The 14,480-nt window shown below is 44.6% G+C and overlaps 1 protein-coding gene across 1 annotated transcript; it reads right to left on the bottom strand.

Annotated features, from left to right (window-relative positions):
• Positions 1-36: 36 nt before the first annotated feature.
• Positions 37-12,587, bottom strand: LOC109368930 (scavenger receptor cysteine-rich domain-containing protein DMBT1-like). The gene is made up of 18 exons (XM_085229616.1): positions 12,506-12,587; positions 12,097-12,408; positions 11,791-11,835; positions 11,458-11,496; positions 10,244-10,555; positions 9,938-9,982; positions 9,606-9,644; positions 8,393-8,704; positions 8,087-8,131; positions 7,755-7,793; positions 6,542-6,853; positions 6,233-6,280; positions 5,609-5,762; positions 5,173-5,381; positions 3,386-3,558; positions 2,605-2,999; positions 1,328-1,599; positions 37-595 (listed from the first exon to the last, which is right to left on the bottom strand). The coding sequence occupies exons 1-18, from the start codon at positions 12,585-12,587 to the stop codon at positions 423-425; spliced, it is 3,006 nt and encodes a 1,001-aa protein (XP_085085742.1). The 3' UTR covers positions 37-422.
• Positions 12,588-14,480: the final 1,893 nt, after the last annotated feature.

Raw genomic sequence — 14,480 nt, 5'->3', positions numbered from 1 at the left:
CCCCTGTGTTTTTAAATTACACACTTACACAACAGGTTTGATTGTATTTATCATCTACGCAAATATTTATAAGTAGCCTACATTTTCTCAGAGAAACATATAAATGTGAAGAACCATGTCCCCCCACTAAAATAACATTGTACAGGAACAATTCCTTACGTGCAATATCTGTGTATTTTATTTTATGGCTGATTATCGAGATACTTTTCTCTACATTTTTCTTGGCTACTCTGTGGAGTATCTAATACCAGTAGAACACCACACAAGTGTTCTATGTGCATGTAAGCAATGGCAAAAGAAATCAGTTCTTTCCCAAGCCACTGAAATCAGTCTCCTGAGACACAGCAACAAAACAGGAGCTCAGTTGGAATGCTCTGAAACATCCGAATTGCACTCTCCACCTGCAGACTCTCGGTCACCTCTCACATTATCTGGTAGGGGATGGGTTCTTGCATTTTGCGCTTCAGAAGAATTCCTCCCACTGTGAGGATGGCAGCCGCCAGCACAGCGGCTGTCACAGCCAGAGGAATGTGGGAGCTGGAAGCATTCACAGGGCTCTCGTGCTCCTCTCTCACCTGGGTATTGGAGGCCAGCTCTGTGTGAGAGAGAAAGAGAGGGACTTGCATTCGCTTCCTGAGCTAGTTCATTTCAAAGGTAAAGAGAAATTGATATAAAATGGATCTGATCAAATATGCAATATGGATCTGAATGGAAAACAAATTATCATGTGTTGTTTAAGAAGTGATTCTGTGTCCTTACCAAACAAGCAAAGATTATGGCAAGAGCTTAAAAAGCAGCTAAGAATGATTGAGCTGCAGTTGTCTTTGTTCACTGCAGGGAGCTGGACAAGATGGCTTTAAGGGTCCTTTCCAGCTGAAACAATTCTAAGAACTTGTAATAATTACACTCTAAGACCATAAGATGCTAGTACAGGGGAGACACCATTTATAGGGCACAGGGAAACATTTTCAAGGGGACCTACAGCGTGGTTGCTAATTAATAAGAGATATATCAATCAGGCAGAGAAAACACTGAAAATCTAATACAAATCCAATAGGTAGACAGGCTACATCTCATTTCTCTTCTGGCAGAACTAAATCAATTGCTACTTGACACATGCAGAACAAATAGTTGGTCTAAGTATAAGAAAAAAGAAATTGTTTGTAAATACTATAAAACAACTTTATATACATTCAAAAAAATAATCTTAAGAATTATAGTAGGGTTGTGAATAAGCCAGCAGAACTGGCTTTCTGAAATGACATGCAAACACACAGCAATATACAGAGCCCTACGCTGAATACAAGTGGAAGTTGTTTGCACTCACCAGCATTCCTGTTCTCATTGGGAGCCTCCTGAAGCTGAACAGGCCCGATGACAACGCTCACTTTTCCCTGGGAAGATCCTGCATTCCTCCTGAACCTGTTCACACAGCCTTGATAGCAGCGGGAAGAATAGTCACCATACCTGCACACCACCATCTCACACTGCAGGTAGACTGATGGGTAGCGGTTAACAAAGGAGAATGCATTAAAAGCAAACCGACTGACGCTTGGATATGGTGAATAGTAAGAAGAGTAGGTAGGGTCTTTAACACACCTAGAGAGAGAGAGAAAATTAACAGATTAGATTTCATTGGGCTCGTTTTCCTCATAAAGATCCCAGAGTTCTCACAGTTTATTTTATACTGCAATGATATCCCAACACTTATGATATTTATAAGAGGATATTACTGATTTTAGATTCAGTAAATACACTTTCTTTTGACATTGTTACACGTCAAATGAATAAAAATTAACTGGAAAAAGACCAGAATCTATTTGACCTGTGTCCTGGTTGAGTGCCCTTTCTGTTTCTGTTTGATGAATAAGTATTTTTACAGGTAGAATCAAAAAAACCTCAACAAGAGGAAAACCTTCCTCATACTCATACAGCATGTAAAAGGGAGGACATTCATCTCACATGCAGGAGGCACTAGGTCACTGCCTTAGCCTCTTACAAGCAATCGACTTCCAGCCTAATGGTTGGTTATTTGACTCCTACTTTGCTAAAGTTATCAATAAGAACTCCTTCTCAGGAGGTAGAAAGATTCAAATCCCACTAAGCACACAAGGGAAATAAATTAGCAAGTGTTTTTCTTTCCTGGAAGAAAATGTGACACCAAGAGCAATACTTCTATGCTTCTAGCTCTTTGTCTATTTAGCATTACTGAACAACAGAGCACAAATATTCCATTTCAAATTAAAAGGCAAATTTTGTATAAATTCAAAGAAACAGTATTTACAAAACTTTGATTTTGGAGTACAGAAACAAAGAGTCATTGACATCCCTGTATTTCATTCATCTATCAGAAACAAGTTCAGAGCTCAGTTTCTACACTCCCTCCTGGAGTGAAATTGGAACTTGAATGCTACTTCTCAATGGGATTTCAATTGCCATATCTAATTTTATTTAGGCTATGGCAGAAAGTGTTTATTAAAAGTATCTTTGTATTGAAAATGACAACCAATGCACACTGGTCCTAAGTTATATCTTTCATAAATTACTCACTTTAAGATCTCTGCATCCAAATACTTTCAAAATCATTCCTAAGAAAGTTCTTACCCACTTCTGATCAAGTCGTAGGTCAGTGTTGTAAAGTCGTTAGGATCAGGTGACGCCACACATGTATCCACAAACAGCACCAGGTTTGAGTCATTGCTGCGAAGAGAAGCTTGAAGGAACAAATTCTGATTCAGCTCAACATAATAAGGAAAGTCAGACACTGGCAGAAGGAAAGAGGAGGAATTGTAGAATGCAAAGTCCACTTTGTATCTGCCATATTGGGTTTCATCAACGTTAGCAACACCACCGTCATCAGCAATGTACATTACTTGTACCCAGGTTTTCTGAAGCATTTTGCAGTTCACATGCAAGTAAAGGTCCTTTTTCCTCTTGATGATGGAATCAGAAGCAAATACTCTTATCACGTTGGAATAAGTGAAAGTCTCGTTGTTGCTCTGTTTGACACATTAGATGAATGCAAGATTACTGCATGTAGTTATGTTCACACTGTGCAGTACAAAATTCTGTGTCAGATCCTAGTATTACTCAGAAAGAACACGTCATACTCAAAAACCTAAAGCATCCTATATGTGATTGTTCACTCTATCCTACACTTCCTTCTTTAAAGCATCACTGAAATACATACAGATATTACTTAAAATCTAAGAAGGACAAGCAGCAATGTTTAATTAACCTTAGCCTCCGGAAAGACATGCTTCTTTTGTGTGTTTTGAATACTTGTAGACAGCAATGCCTCATGCAATTCTTGACAGTTTTCCAACTGCATATTAAGTTTCTGTGCCCAGATCTGGAGATAAGTCCAAAATACATTGACACTCACCTGTCTACGAGTACCACAGCTGTTGTATGGAATGTTGAATATAACCTGGGTTGATGTAATTCTTGGTCTACAAGAAGGGTCAGACAAGCTAGCATTCCACACAGAGTAACCCTGTGACTGAAGATAGTTTCTCTCTACAACTGCACGCATGTGGCTTGGGAAGCAAAAGAGGGCTAGGGCAGAAAATATGAATTATTAGTGAAGTCATGTAATTAATAATGTTCACATGATAAAATTTCACCAAATGCAAAAGCTTCTACCACTTAGGGAAGGTATTTCATTTTTACACCTTACGCTTAGATACGGATAACCTCTGACAAACTTCAGTTGACCTTCAGTTACTCTCCTAACAAAAACAAGTAGTATACAACAGTATTTTGATGACACCTTGATCCAGTATCACCACTCATGCAAAAACGATAAGAGATGGGAGTCTTTCCTAAATAAGCAACCAAAAGATAATGTGGAAGTTGTAGAGATAAATGTACACTGTTTGCAGAAACACTACTTGCTTAGGGAGGAGATCTAGAAACCATCCTCATGACTGGGTCCATTACATGGAAAGGAATGATATCAGGGAGATTCTAGCTTCTGGTAGAGATAAGTGTCTAGGAACAGCAGGTAATCTCATAAGTACTGATGGCAACTATTTGTGCCTGAGGTAACTGTGAGAACACATTAGAAAAATTCCCCCGCTAGACCACAATGGAAGAGGTCACTCAGAGAAGTTGTGGCTATGAAAATTTCATCCTTTGATGATGTGCAACTGATAATCAGCTTCAATCTTTCATGGGATAAGGAAGCACAGATGAGGTTATGTAGCAGCCTGTCCAATCTCATCTAGAGAAACTCCAACGACAGGGATGCTAGAGACTGATTCTTATTGAAAAATTTTTTTCTTCTACCAAGACAAGACCTCTAACCATGCAACTTATACCTGTTGCTTCTCATCTCCTCCATGTGGCCCTTGTGAAAAGAGCATCCATCCTCTTTGTAGCCACTCTTACAGAATCACAGGGTTGGAAGGGACCTCAAGGATCATGAATCTCCAACCTCCCTGCCACAGGCAGGGCCACCAACCTTCATATTTAATACTAGACCAGGAATATTGTGATGAGGTCCTCCCATCTAACTCCTTCAGTCTTTCGTCCTAAGGCAAGTTATCCGCCCTTTGATCATCTATGTGACCGTCTATGGACCTCTCCAGTCTGTCTACATCACTTTAGAATTGGAGGGACAAGAATTCAACACAGTACTCAGGCTGCTGCCTGATAACCACTGAGTAGAGGGAAATGATCACATCTGAGTCTCTGCTAGTAAGACCCCTGGAGATGCAGCTCAGAGTCCAGTTTCACTTTCACTGCTACTTAAATTCATAATGGACGTGGTCTGGTGCTGGTGATAGTCCTGCTTGGAATAGTTGGAGTAGGGAAAATTCAAATATCCTTACTAATGAATTTTTCTACGGTTCTACAAGAAAATGTCCACAAGAATAGAAAAAAAGTGAAAATAATGAGGTGATAAGAATGAAGATGAGTTTAGATTGACCATCATTATAAAAAAAAAACAACGTGTAAGTGGAATCAATTTGATACTTGAAGGTCTTTCTAAAATGAAAAATTAATTATTGTCTGGAAGTGATCAGTTAATAACTATTTATGAAATTCAAGCGAGAATGTCATTTTTTTAAGAGTGGTGCAAAAACATTAACAAATACTTTGGCAAATAACATCAGGGTAGAAAAGCCTTTTGGCCAAGGAAAAGTTATAAAGTGAATGGAAACTTACCGGTGTTCTGATCTGCTGGAAAGGAATGATAATCAGCATAAAACCCTCTATTTGAATATCTAGAGTCACTGTGAAATCTGACAGTCATCATATTTGAAGAGGATGTGTACATGATATTATAACCAGAACAAATTCTTCCAAGCAGAGGAGAAGTACTTGGAGGACCATCATAGATCTCAATATAGTCATACTGGCATCCACCTTGCAAGCTGGGGAAGGAACATGAACATAGGGTAAAACGTGAATACTGGGATAAAACGCATTTGGTAAAGTTCAGTATTATAAATGCTGAATAAACAACAAACTACTACACTGACGCAATTTCAAGGTAATATTTATAATACACGTTTAAGTATCAGGAAAATGTTTGAGAACTGTGCTTTTAAGCTGAGATTTTTGCCCCATTTACTAGCCAGTTAACAAGTAATTTACTTACCGAATAGTTCCAAATGTGAGCATAATGCGATAATTGTTCATGACTTGTATTTCCCACAAGCAATCTGCATTATCTGGATAATTTGAAGGATAAAAAGGACTCTGTATTGTCCCAGATGAATTGGAAAGGAAGCTACCACAGAAATATTTCGAAGCTGTAAAAAGAGATGCAAATGAGAGTCACTTAGATTTCCTTATCAACAAATAGATATATACTAAATGTACACATACCAGAGCAAATGATGGCAGTTTCCAGATAAAGTGAATGGATATACACTTCTTAACAAGGCTAAGGTGTAATCACTACAGAACTAAGAAGCTACACTGCTAATTAGCATTTGGCAAGCTTAAGGCATAAACATGCATGAAAGAAAAGAACAGACACTGACTAAAATGGCATAAAGCATATAAAAGATCAGAAAAGAGACAAATGCTGAAATATACTAACAGGACAATCAGAGTAATGGAAGGGAAAAAGGTAGAATTTCACAAGATAGTAGATATCATGGAAACCTCAGAATTTATTAAAGACTATAAAAGACAAAGCTTTGACATATAAAATATAAACGACAACTCATTCAAAAATAAGCAAAAATAAATAAATAAATAAATATCACATACATACCAGGTGTGCTGGATGGTGGAGTAGGAATAAGGGTTGAGGTATTAGCAGCTGTTAAGGGAGGAAGAGAAAGAAATAAATGAGGGACATTGGGATGGAGGAGCGTACCAGGTTTGCTCCCAGCACTGGGGATGGCAGTGCTGCCCTGTCACGCTGCAATGCACAGCGTGGGGGTCTCGGCAGGGCCATCTCCCAAAGGAGCACTGAAAAACACAGGCTGCAAATGTGGCGCCACAACACCCCCATGCCAGGCAAAGTAGGGCCAATTCATCAGCCCTAGCAGCAGGACTTGGGAAGGACAATCAACGGTACCTGAGCAGACAACGCTGGCATCCTCATAGTGGTTACAGTTGTGCACGCCCCAGCCACGGCTCCTGCACTCAAAGAGGGACGACTCGTTCCCCGTGCACTGCACATCGTCCAGGTAAATGGTGCCGGAGCCTTGTCCAAAATAGGCACTTCCTGGTGCTGAAACTGCAAAGCCGCAGTCCAGCTGCCTGCACACAACTTCGGCATCATTGATGTCCCAGGAGTCATCACAGACCGTGCCCCGATTCCCATTGTAGTAGACCTCAACGCGCCCCTCACACCGGTTCCGGCCATTCACCAAGCTCAGAGAGGCATCTGGGAAAGGAGAAGCAAGGAACACACTTGGGAAAACACTGCAGCATGCACCCATCTCCCCCTTCACAGTGCAATTTCAACACCTCACAAGTTTGAGGCCATGAGGATTGCTACTCTCAGCTGATCTAGCCTCCTCATTTGCATGACTCTCCTTTCCCGTTCTTCTCTTCAGCGTCTCTGGCACTTCATGGGAAGGAGATGGGAGTTCTGGTGGATGGAAAGCTCCATATCCCTGAACTATGATGAGCCTTGGTCAACAGAGGGCCAAGCCTAGTTGGCGCTCCTTTAAGCACAGCTGAACTAGCAAGGGAACACCAGTCCTCCTGCACTCAACGAATCTGTGGCTGCACCCCAAGTACTCTCTGTGGTTTTGAGCTCTACAGAGTAAGAACACGAAACATTTACAGTGTGTCCACAGAAGGGTGAAAGAAATGATGGAAAAATCAATTAGTGGTACAGTTGATGAGGTCACATGGTCAGTTCGGCCTAGAGAGTGCAGGAGCCTGAGAAGGGATGTGGTTGCTGCCAGCACCTTCCTCGTGATGGGTAAAGGGGAATGGCTTAAAGCTGCATCAGGGGAGGATCGGTTTGAGTACTGGGAAGAGCTGTGCACAGACAGGCAGGCCGGGCACTGCAAGTGGCCCCCAGGGAAGTTGTCATGGCCCCAGGCCTACCATTGCTGAACCAACAGTTGCACAGTGCTCTCAGACACGCGAGTTATCTCTTTGACTGCCCTGTGCAGAGCCCACACCTAGACTCTATTGTCCCTGTGGGTCCCTGCCAGCTCTGCATGTTTGAGGACGCCACAATTCCATGGAAAAGACAAAGCTCACGCGCTCAAACAGCAGCAAACACAGCTCTAAAGTAGTGCAGAGACAAACCAGAAATAATGCAGACGTACTTGACGGAATGGAGACATTTGTGGTTGTGTACGTGGGAGCTGTTGAGAGAGGGAGAGAAAGAATCTCGAGTGAGGCACGTGTAGTTGAATCTAGACTTGGAAAAACATACCCCATAGCTTTGCGCTCCCCATAGCCGCAGGCAAGGTGAAATTCAACCCCAGGGACATTGCTGGCAGCACCATGCCCTGCCCTCCCATGTGGGCTTACCACAACATCCTCTGGCCCACCCACACCTAATACACCAGGGGGCAACAGACTGTGTAACTGAGTTGTTAACTCCTATAACTCCAAAGAAAAGCACCAGACGGGATCATGCAATGTGCAGACTCACGTGTAGTTCTCCATGGGTAGCTACTTGGGTATCCAGGCGGTGCATCTGTTGTGGGAGGAAGAGAAAGAAATAAATGAGGGACATTGGGATGGAGGAGCGTACCAGGTTTGCTCCCAGCACTGGAGATGGCAGTGCTGCCCTGTCACGCTGCAATGCACAGCGTGGGGGTCTCGGCAGGGCCATCTCCCAAAGGAGCACTGAAAAACACAGGCTGCAAATGTGGCGCCACAACACCCCCATGCCAGGCAAAGTAGGGCCAATTCATCAGCCCTAGCAGCAGGACTTGGGAAGGACAATCAACGGTACCTGAGCAGACAACGCTGGCATCCTCATAGTGGTTACAGTTGTGCACGCCCCAGCCACGGCTCCTGCACTCAAAGAGGGACGACTCGTTCCCCGTGCACTGCACATCGTCCAGGTAAATGGTGCCGGAGCCTTGTCCAAAATAGGCACTTCCTGGTGCTGAAACTGCAAAGCCGCAGTCCAGCTGCCTGCACACAACTTCGGCATCATTGATGTCCCAGGAGTCATCACAGACCGTGCCCCGATTCCCATTGTAGTAGACCTCAACGCGCCCCTCACACCGGTTCCGGCCATTCACCAAGCTCAGAGAGGCATCTGGGAAAGAAGAAGCAAGGAACACACTTGGGAAAACACTGCAGCATGCACCCATCTCCCCCTTCACAGTGCAATTTCAACACCTCACAAGTTTGAGGCCATGAGGATTGCTACTCTCAGCTGATCTAGCCTCCTCATTTGCATGACTCTCCTTTCCCGTTCTTCTCTTCAGCGTCTCTGGCACTTCATGGGAAGGAGATGGGAGTTCTGGTGGATGGAAAGCTCCATATCCCTGAACTATGATGAGCCTTGGTCAACTGAGGGCCAAGCCTAGTTGGCGCTCCTTTAAGCACAGCTGAACTAGCAAGGGAACACCAGTCCTCCTGCACTCAACGAATCTGTGGCTGCACCCCAAGTACTCGCTGTGGTTTTGAGCTCTACAGAGTAAGAACACGAAACATTTATAGTGTGTCCACAGAAGGGTGAAAGAAATGATGGAAAAATCAATTAGTGGTACAGTTGATGAGGTCACATGGTCAGTTCGGCCTAGAGAGTGCAGGAGCCTGAGAAGGGATGTGGTTGCTGCCAGCACCTTCCTCGTGATGGGTAAAGGGGAATGGCTTAAAACTGCATCAGGGGAGGATCGGTTTGAGTACTGGGAAGAGCTGTGCACAGACAGGCAGGCCGGGCCCTGCAAGTGGCCCCCAGGGAAGTGGTCATGGCCCCAGGCCTACCATTGCTGAACCAACAGTTGCACAGTGCTCTCAGACACGCGAGTTATCTCTTTGACTGCCCTGTGCAGAGCCCACACCTAGACTCTATTGTCCCTGTGGGTCCCTGCCAGCTCTGCATGTTTGAGGACGCCACAATTCCATGGAAAAGACAAAGCTCACGCGCTCAAACAGCAGCAAACACAGCTCTAAAGTAGTGCAGAGACAAACCAGGAATAATGCAGACGTACTTGACGGAATGGAGACATTTGTGGTTGTGTACGTGGGAGCTGTTGAGAGAGGGAGAGAAAGAATCTCGAGTGAGGCACGTGTAGTTGAATCTAGACTTGGAAAAACATACCCCATAGCTTTGCGCTCCCCATAGCCGCAGGCAAGGTGAAATTCAACCCCAGGGACATTGCTGGCAGCACCATGCCCTGCCCTCCCATGTGGGCTTACCACAACATCCTCTGGCCCACCCACACCTAATACACCAGGGGGCAACAGACTGTGTAACTGAGTTGTTAACTCCTATAACTCCAAAGAAAAGCACCAGACGGGATCATGCAATGTGCAGACTCACGTGTAGTTCTCCATGGGTAGCTACTTGGGTATCCAGGCGGTGCATCTGTTGTGGGAGGAAGAGAAAGAAATAAATGAGGGACATTGGGATGGAGGAGCGTACCAGGTTTGCTCCCAGCACTGGAGATGGCAGTGCTGCCCTGTCACGCTGCAATGCACAGCGTGGGGGTCTCGGCAGGGCCATCTCCCAAAGGAGCACTGAAAAACACAGGCTGCAAATGTGGCGCCACAACACCCCCATGCCAGGCAAAGTAGGGCCAATTCATCAGCCCTAGCAGCAGGACTTGGGAAGGACAATCAACGGTACCTGAGCAGACAACGCTGGCATCCTCATAGTGGTTACAGTTGTGCACGCCCCAGCCACGGCTCCTGCACTCAAAGAGGGACGACTCGTTCCCCGTGCACTGCACATCGTCCAGGTAAATGGTGCCGGAGCCTTGTCCAAAATAGGCACTTCCTGGTGCTGAAACTGCAAAGCCGCAGTCCAGCTGCCTGCACACAACTTCGGCATCATTGATGTCCCAGGAGTCATCACAGACCGTGCCCCGATTCCCATTGTAGTAGACCTCAACGCGCCCCTCACACCGGTTCCGGCCATTCACCAAGCTCAGAGAGGCATCTGGGAAAGAAGAAGCAAGGAACACACTTGGGAAAACACTGCAGCATGCACCCATCTCCCCCTTCACAGTGCAATTTCAACACCTCACAAGTTTGAGGCCATGAGGATTGCTACTCTCAGCTGATCTAGCCTCCTCATTTGCATGACTCTCCTTTCCCGTTCTTCTCTTCAGCGTCTCTGGCACTTCATGGGAAGGAGATGGGAGTTCTGGTGGATGGAAAGCTCCATATCCCTGAACTATGATGAGCCTTGGTCAACTGAGGGCCAAGCCTAGTTGGCGCTCCTTTAAGCACAGCTGAACTAGCAAGGGAACACCAGTCCTCCTGCACTCAACGAATCTGTGGCTGCACCCCAAGTACTCGCTGTGGTTTTGAGCTCTACAGAGTAAGAACACGAAACATTTACAGTGTGTCCACAGAAGGGTGAAAGAAATGATGGAAAAATCAATTAGTGGTACAGTTGATGAGGTCACATGGTCAGTTCGGCCTAGAGAGTGCAGGAGCCTGAGAAGGGATGTGGTTGCTGCCAGCACCTTCCTCGTGATGGGTAAAGGGGAATGGCTTAAAACTGCATCAGGGGAGGATCGGTTTGAGTACTGGGAAGAGCTGTGCACAGACAGGCAGGCCCAGGCACTGCAAGTGGCCCCCAGGGAAGTGGTCATGGCCCCAGGCCTACCATTGCTGAACCAACAGTTGCACAGTGCTCTCAGACACGCGAGTTATCTCTTTGACTGCCCTGTGCAGAGCCCACACCTAGACTCTATTGTCCCTGTGGGTCCCTGCCAGCTCTGCATGTTTGAGGACGCCACAATTCCATGGAAAAGACAAAGCTCACGCGCTCAAACAGCAGCAAACACAGCTCTAAAGTAGTGCAGAGACAAACCAGGAATAATGCAGACGTACTTGACGGAATGGAGACATTTGTGGTTGTGTACGTGGGAGCTGTTGAGAGAGGGAGAGAAAGAATCTCGAGTGAGGCACGTGTAGTTGAACCTAGACTTGGAAAAACATACCCCATAGCTTTGCGCTCCCCATAGCTGCAGGCAAGGTGAAATTCAACCCCAGGGACATTGCTGGCAGCACCATGCCCTGCCCTCCCATGTGGGCTTACCAACAATATCCTCTGGCCCACCCACACCTGATACACCAGGGGGCAACAGACTGTGTAACTGAGTTGTTAACTCCTATAACTCCAAAGAAAAGCACCAGACGGGATCATGCAATATGCAGACTCACGTGTAGTTCTCCATGGGTAGCTACTTGGGTATCCAGGCGGTGCATCTGTTGTGGGAGGAAGAGAAAGAAATAAATGAGGGACATTGGGATGGAGGAGCGTACCAGGTTTGCTCCCAGCACTGGAGATGGCAGTGCTGCCCTGTCACGCTGCAATGCACAGCGTGGGGGTCTCGGCAGGGCCATCTCCCAAAGGAGCACTGAAAAACACAGGCTGCAAATGTGGCGCCACAACATCCCCATGCCAGGCAAAGTAGGGCCAATTCATCAGCCCTAGCAGCAGGACTTGGGAAGGACAATCAACGGTACCTGAGCAGACAATGCTGGCATCCTCATAGTGGTTACAGTTGTGCACGCCCCAGCCACGGCTCCTGCACTCAAAGAGGGACGACTCGTTCCCCGTGCACTGCACATCGTCCAGGTAAATGGTGCCGGAGCCTTGTCCAAAATAGGCACTTCCTGGTGCTGAAACTGCAAAGCCGCAGTCCAGCTGCCTGCACACAACTTCGGCATCATTGATGTCCCAGGAGTCATCACAGACCGTGCCCCAACTCCCATTGTAGTAGACCTCAACGCGCCCCTCACACCGGTTCCGGCCATTCACCAAGCTCAGAGAGGCATCTGGGAAAGGAGAAGCAAGGAACACATGGGATAACACTGCAGCAATGCACACATCTTCCCTTCAAAGTGCAGTTTCAACACCACACAAGTTTGAGACCATGACGACTGTCATTTTGAGTGTGATTAGATTCCGACTCCTCGTTTCCATGAGTGTCCTCTTCCATTCTTCTCTTCTGCATCTCTCATGCTTGTTTAAAGGATGTAGTACTTTTGCCGGATGGAAAGCTCAGCATAATTCATCTCAGTTCTTTGGCTTCCAAAAGGGCCAACCCTATTTTGTGGTACACTAATCAAGCTGCAGTTATCCTGTCAAAAATAACGCTTGTCCCTCTACAGTCAATGGAGGTGCAGCTGCACATCCTGTACCATGTGAAGTTTTGGGCTCTGAAGTTAAAGAAGGATATAAAACAATGACAATGAGCTAGAGGCTTAATTGACACAGAGAAGTCTCTTTTTCAACACAAACTGTGATGTTGTCAGGTATGATACAGCTCCAGAAGTGTTTACTGGGTATATTCAAGTATTCATTCCTGTGAAATACCGGTAGTAGTCAGAAAGTCCTCAGTAATACTAAATATTTGTTTCTCACAAAGCCCAACCTACCTGAACATGGTTGTGATTTGCAAGTATAAATGTGCCAGCTGGCCTTTTATTGACTCCAGGTTTTCTTTCTATGTGTATAAAAGAAAACCTCAAGGGCATATCTGGTAGAAAAATCCATGTCCTTGAGACTTCATGACACCATATATGATAGCAGCTGTATCTTATTACCTTGTTTCCATTACATGATATAAAGCGAAGCATTGTTGCTCCCTGTGCATCTGCAAGTTGAACTTTGAAGTCTTTTAAAGCATGTATGCACTACAGGCAAGAAACTACATTCCTCCTTAATCCTCCTTAGTTTCATACTAACGGACATGGATTTATACAAATAAAATCATTCATATTTTCACAGTAGTATTTTTTGTTTTAATCTATGCTACAGGACACTACTGTAAAAGTCAGAACAACATCGGTTCATTGCACTAAATTTACTTCAATGCAAATAATAGTTAATCACAAAGTCGATTAATTCGCATTTTTAATAAGAAAACTATGCTATCTAATTGCAGTCTGTTTTACGTATAATCTTTGAACAAAGTTGATTTTATTAGCACATGAGTTACGTGTATGAAATTGGTGAAGAGGATTAAGCCCCTCTTCTCTACCTATTTGTAAGAATGTTTTAAAAGATTTTAAGTAGTTTACCTGAGATGGCACCCAGAATTGCTGTGCTTAAGAGGAAAAGCAGGATCTTGTTTGTGCCCATCTTGCACAAGAGGTGCCAATGAAGCAGAGCATCAGTATTTATACCCCACACCTGTGAAAGGGTGAGGCTCCCAAGGCCAGCCTGTCCAAACAGTGGATGATTATGAAATGTAGTTCAACAGTCACGATCCAAGTTATACCTGACTTCTTATCCAATGTTTTATGACAATCAGATCTTTAGAGGACCAGAACCTATTAAGAGCAAAGTTTCAGTTTCCTGGAAAATTTGTTCTATTGTCACTATTACAAATTATCTTAACTGTATCTTTGACTTGTGAGCATGTCCAGTATTACCTTTGGAACCAGATTGGTGAACTTAAGTATTTCTTTGCTCCTATCATCCCGTTTGATTTGTTTGGTGCTTGTAGCTGAAGACTTAATTAAGCAGATTGCAACACATAGTGCAAGGCCAGGCAGCAAACTCACAAGCAGAGATTCCTGGTCTCATAGATGTTTCCATTTCTGATGGCTTCCTCTTGAAATTACAGGCTTGCTTCTCTTCGTTTCTCAACAAACAGCACATAATACATGGGATTAAGTCAGGTATCAAAAATAAGTTATTGCAAGTTGTTTGTTAAATACCCTAACTGGAGCTCATTGGGAGCTTGCTCTGATTTAGCAGTATCTTCCCCAAATCTACCACTATGCTCTTCGGTTGAATTTGTCAGCAATTCTTTGAATCACACAGTTTATCAAAAGGGAGGAAACATGACCTGATGAAAAATCCAAAGTTCCATTGAAATGGTTTCATCAGTTGATCAGTG

The sequence above is a fragment of the Meleagris gallopavo genome, chromosome 8 (assembly GCF_905368555.1).
Source record: "Meleagris gallopavo chromosome 8, MGAL_WU_HG_1.1, whole genome shotgun sequence".
In the NCBI taxonomy this organism is placed as follows: domain Eukaryota; kingdom Metazoa; phylum Chordata; class Aves; order Galliformes; family Phasianidae; genus Meleagris; species Meleagris gallopavo.
This window is presented reverse-complemented; position numbering and strand designations above follow the sequence as displayed.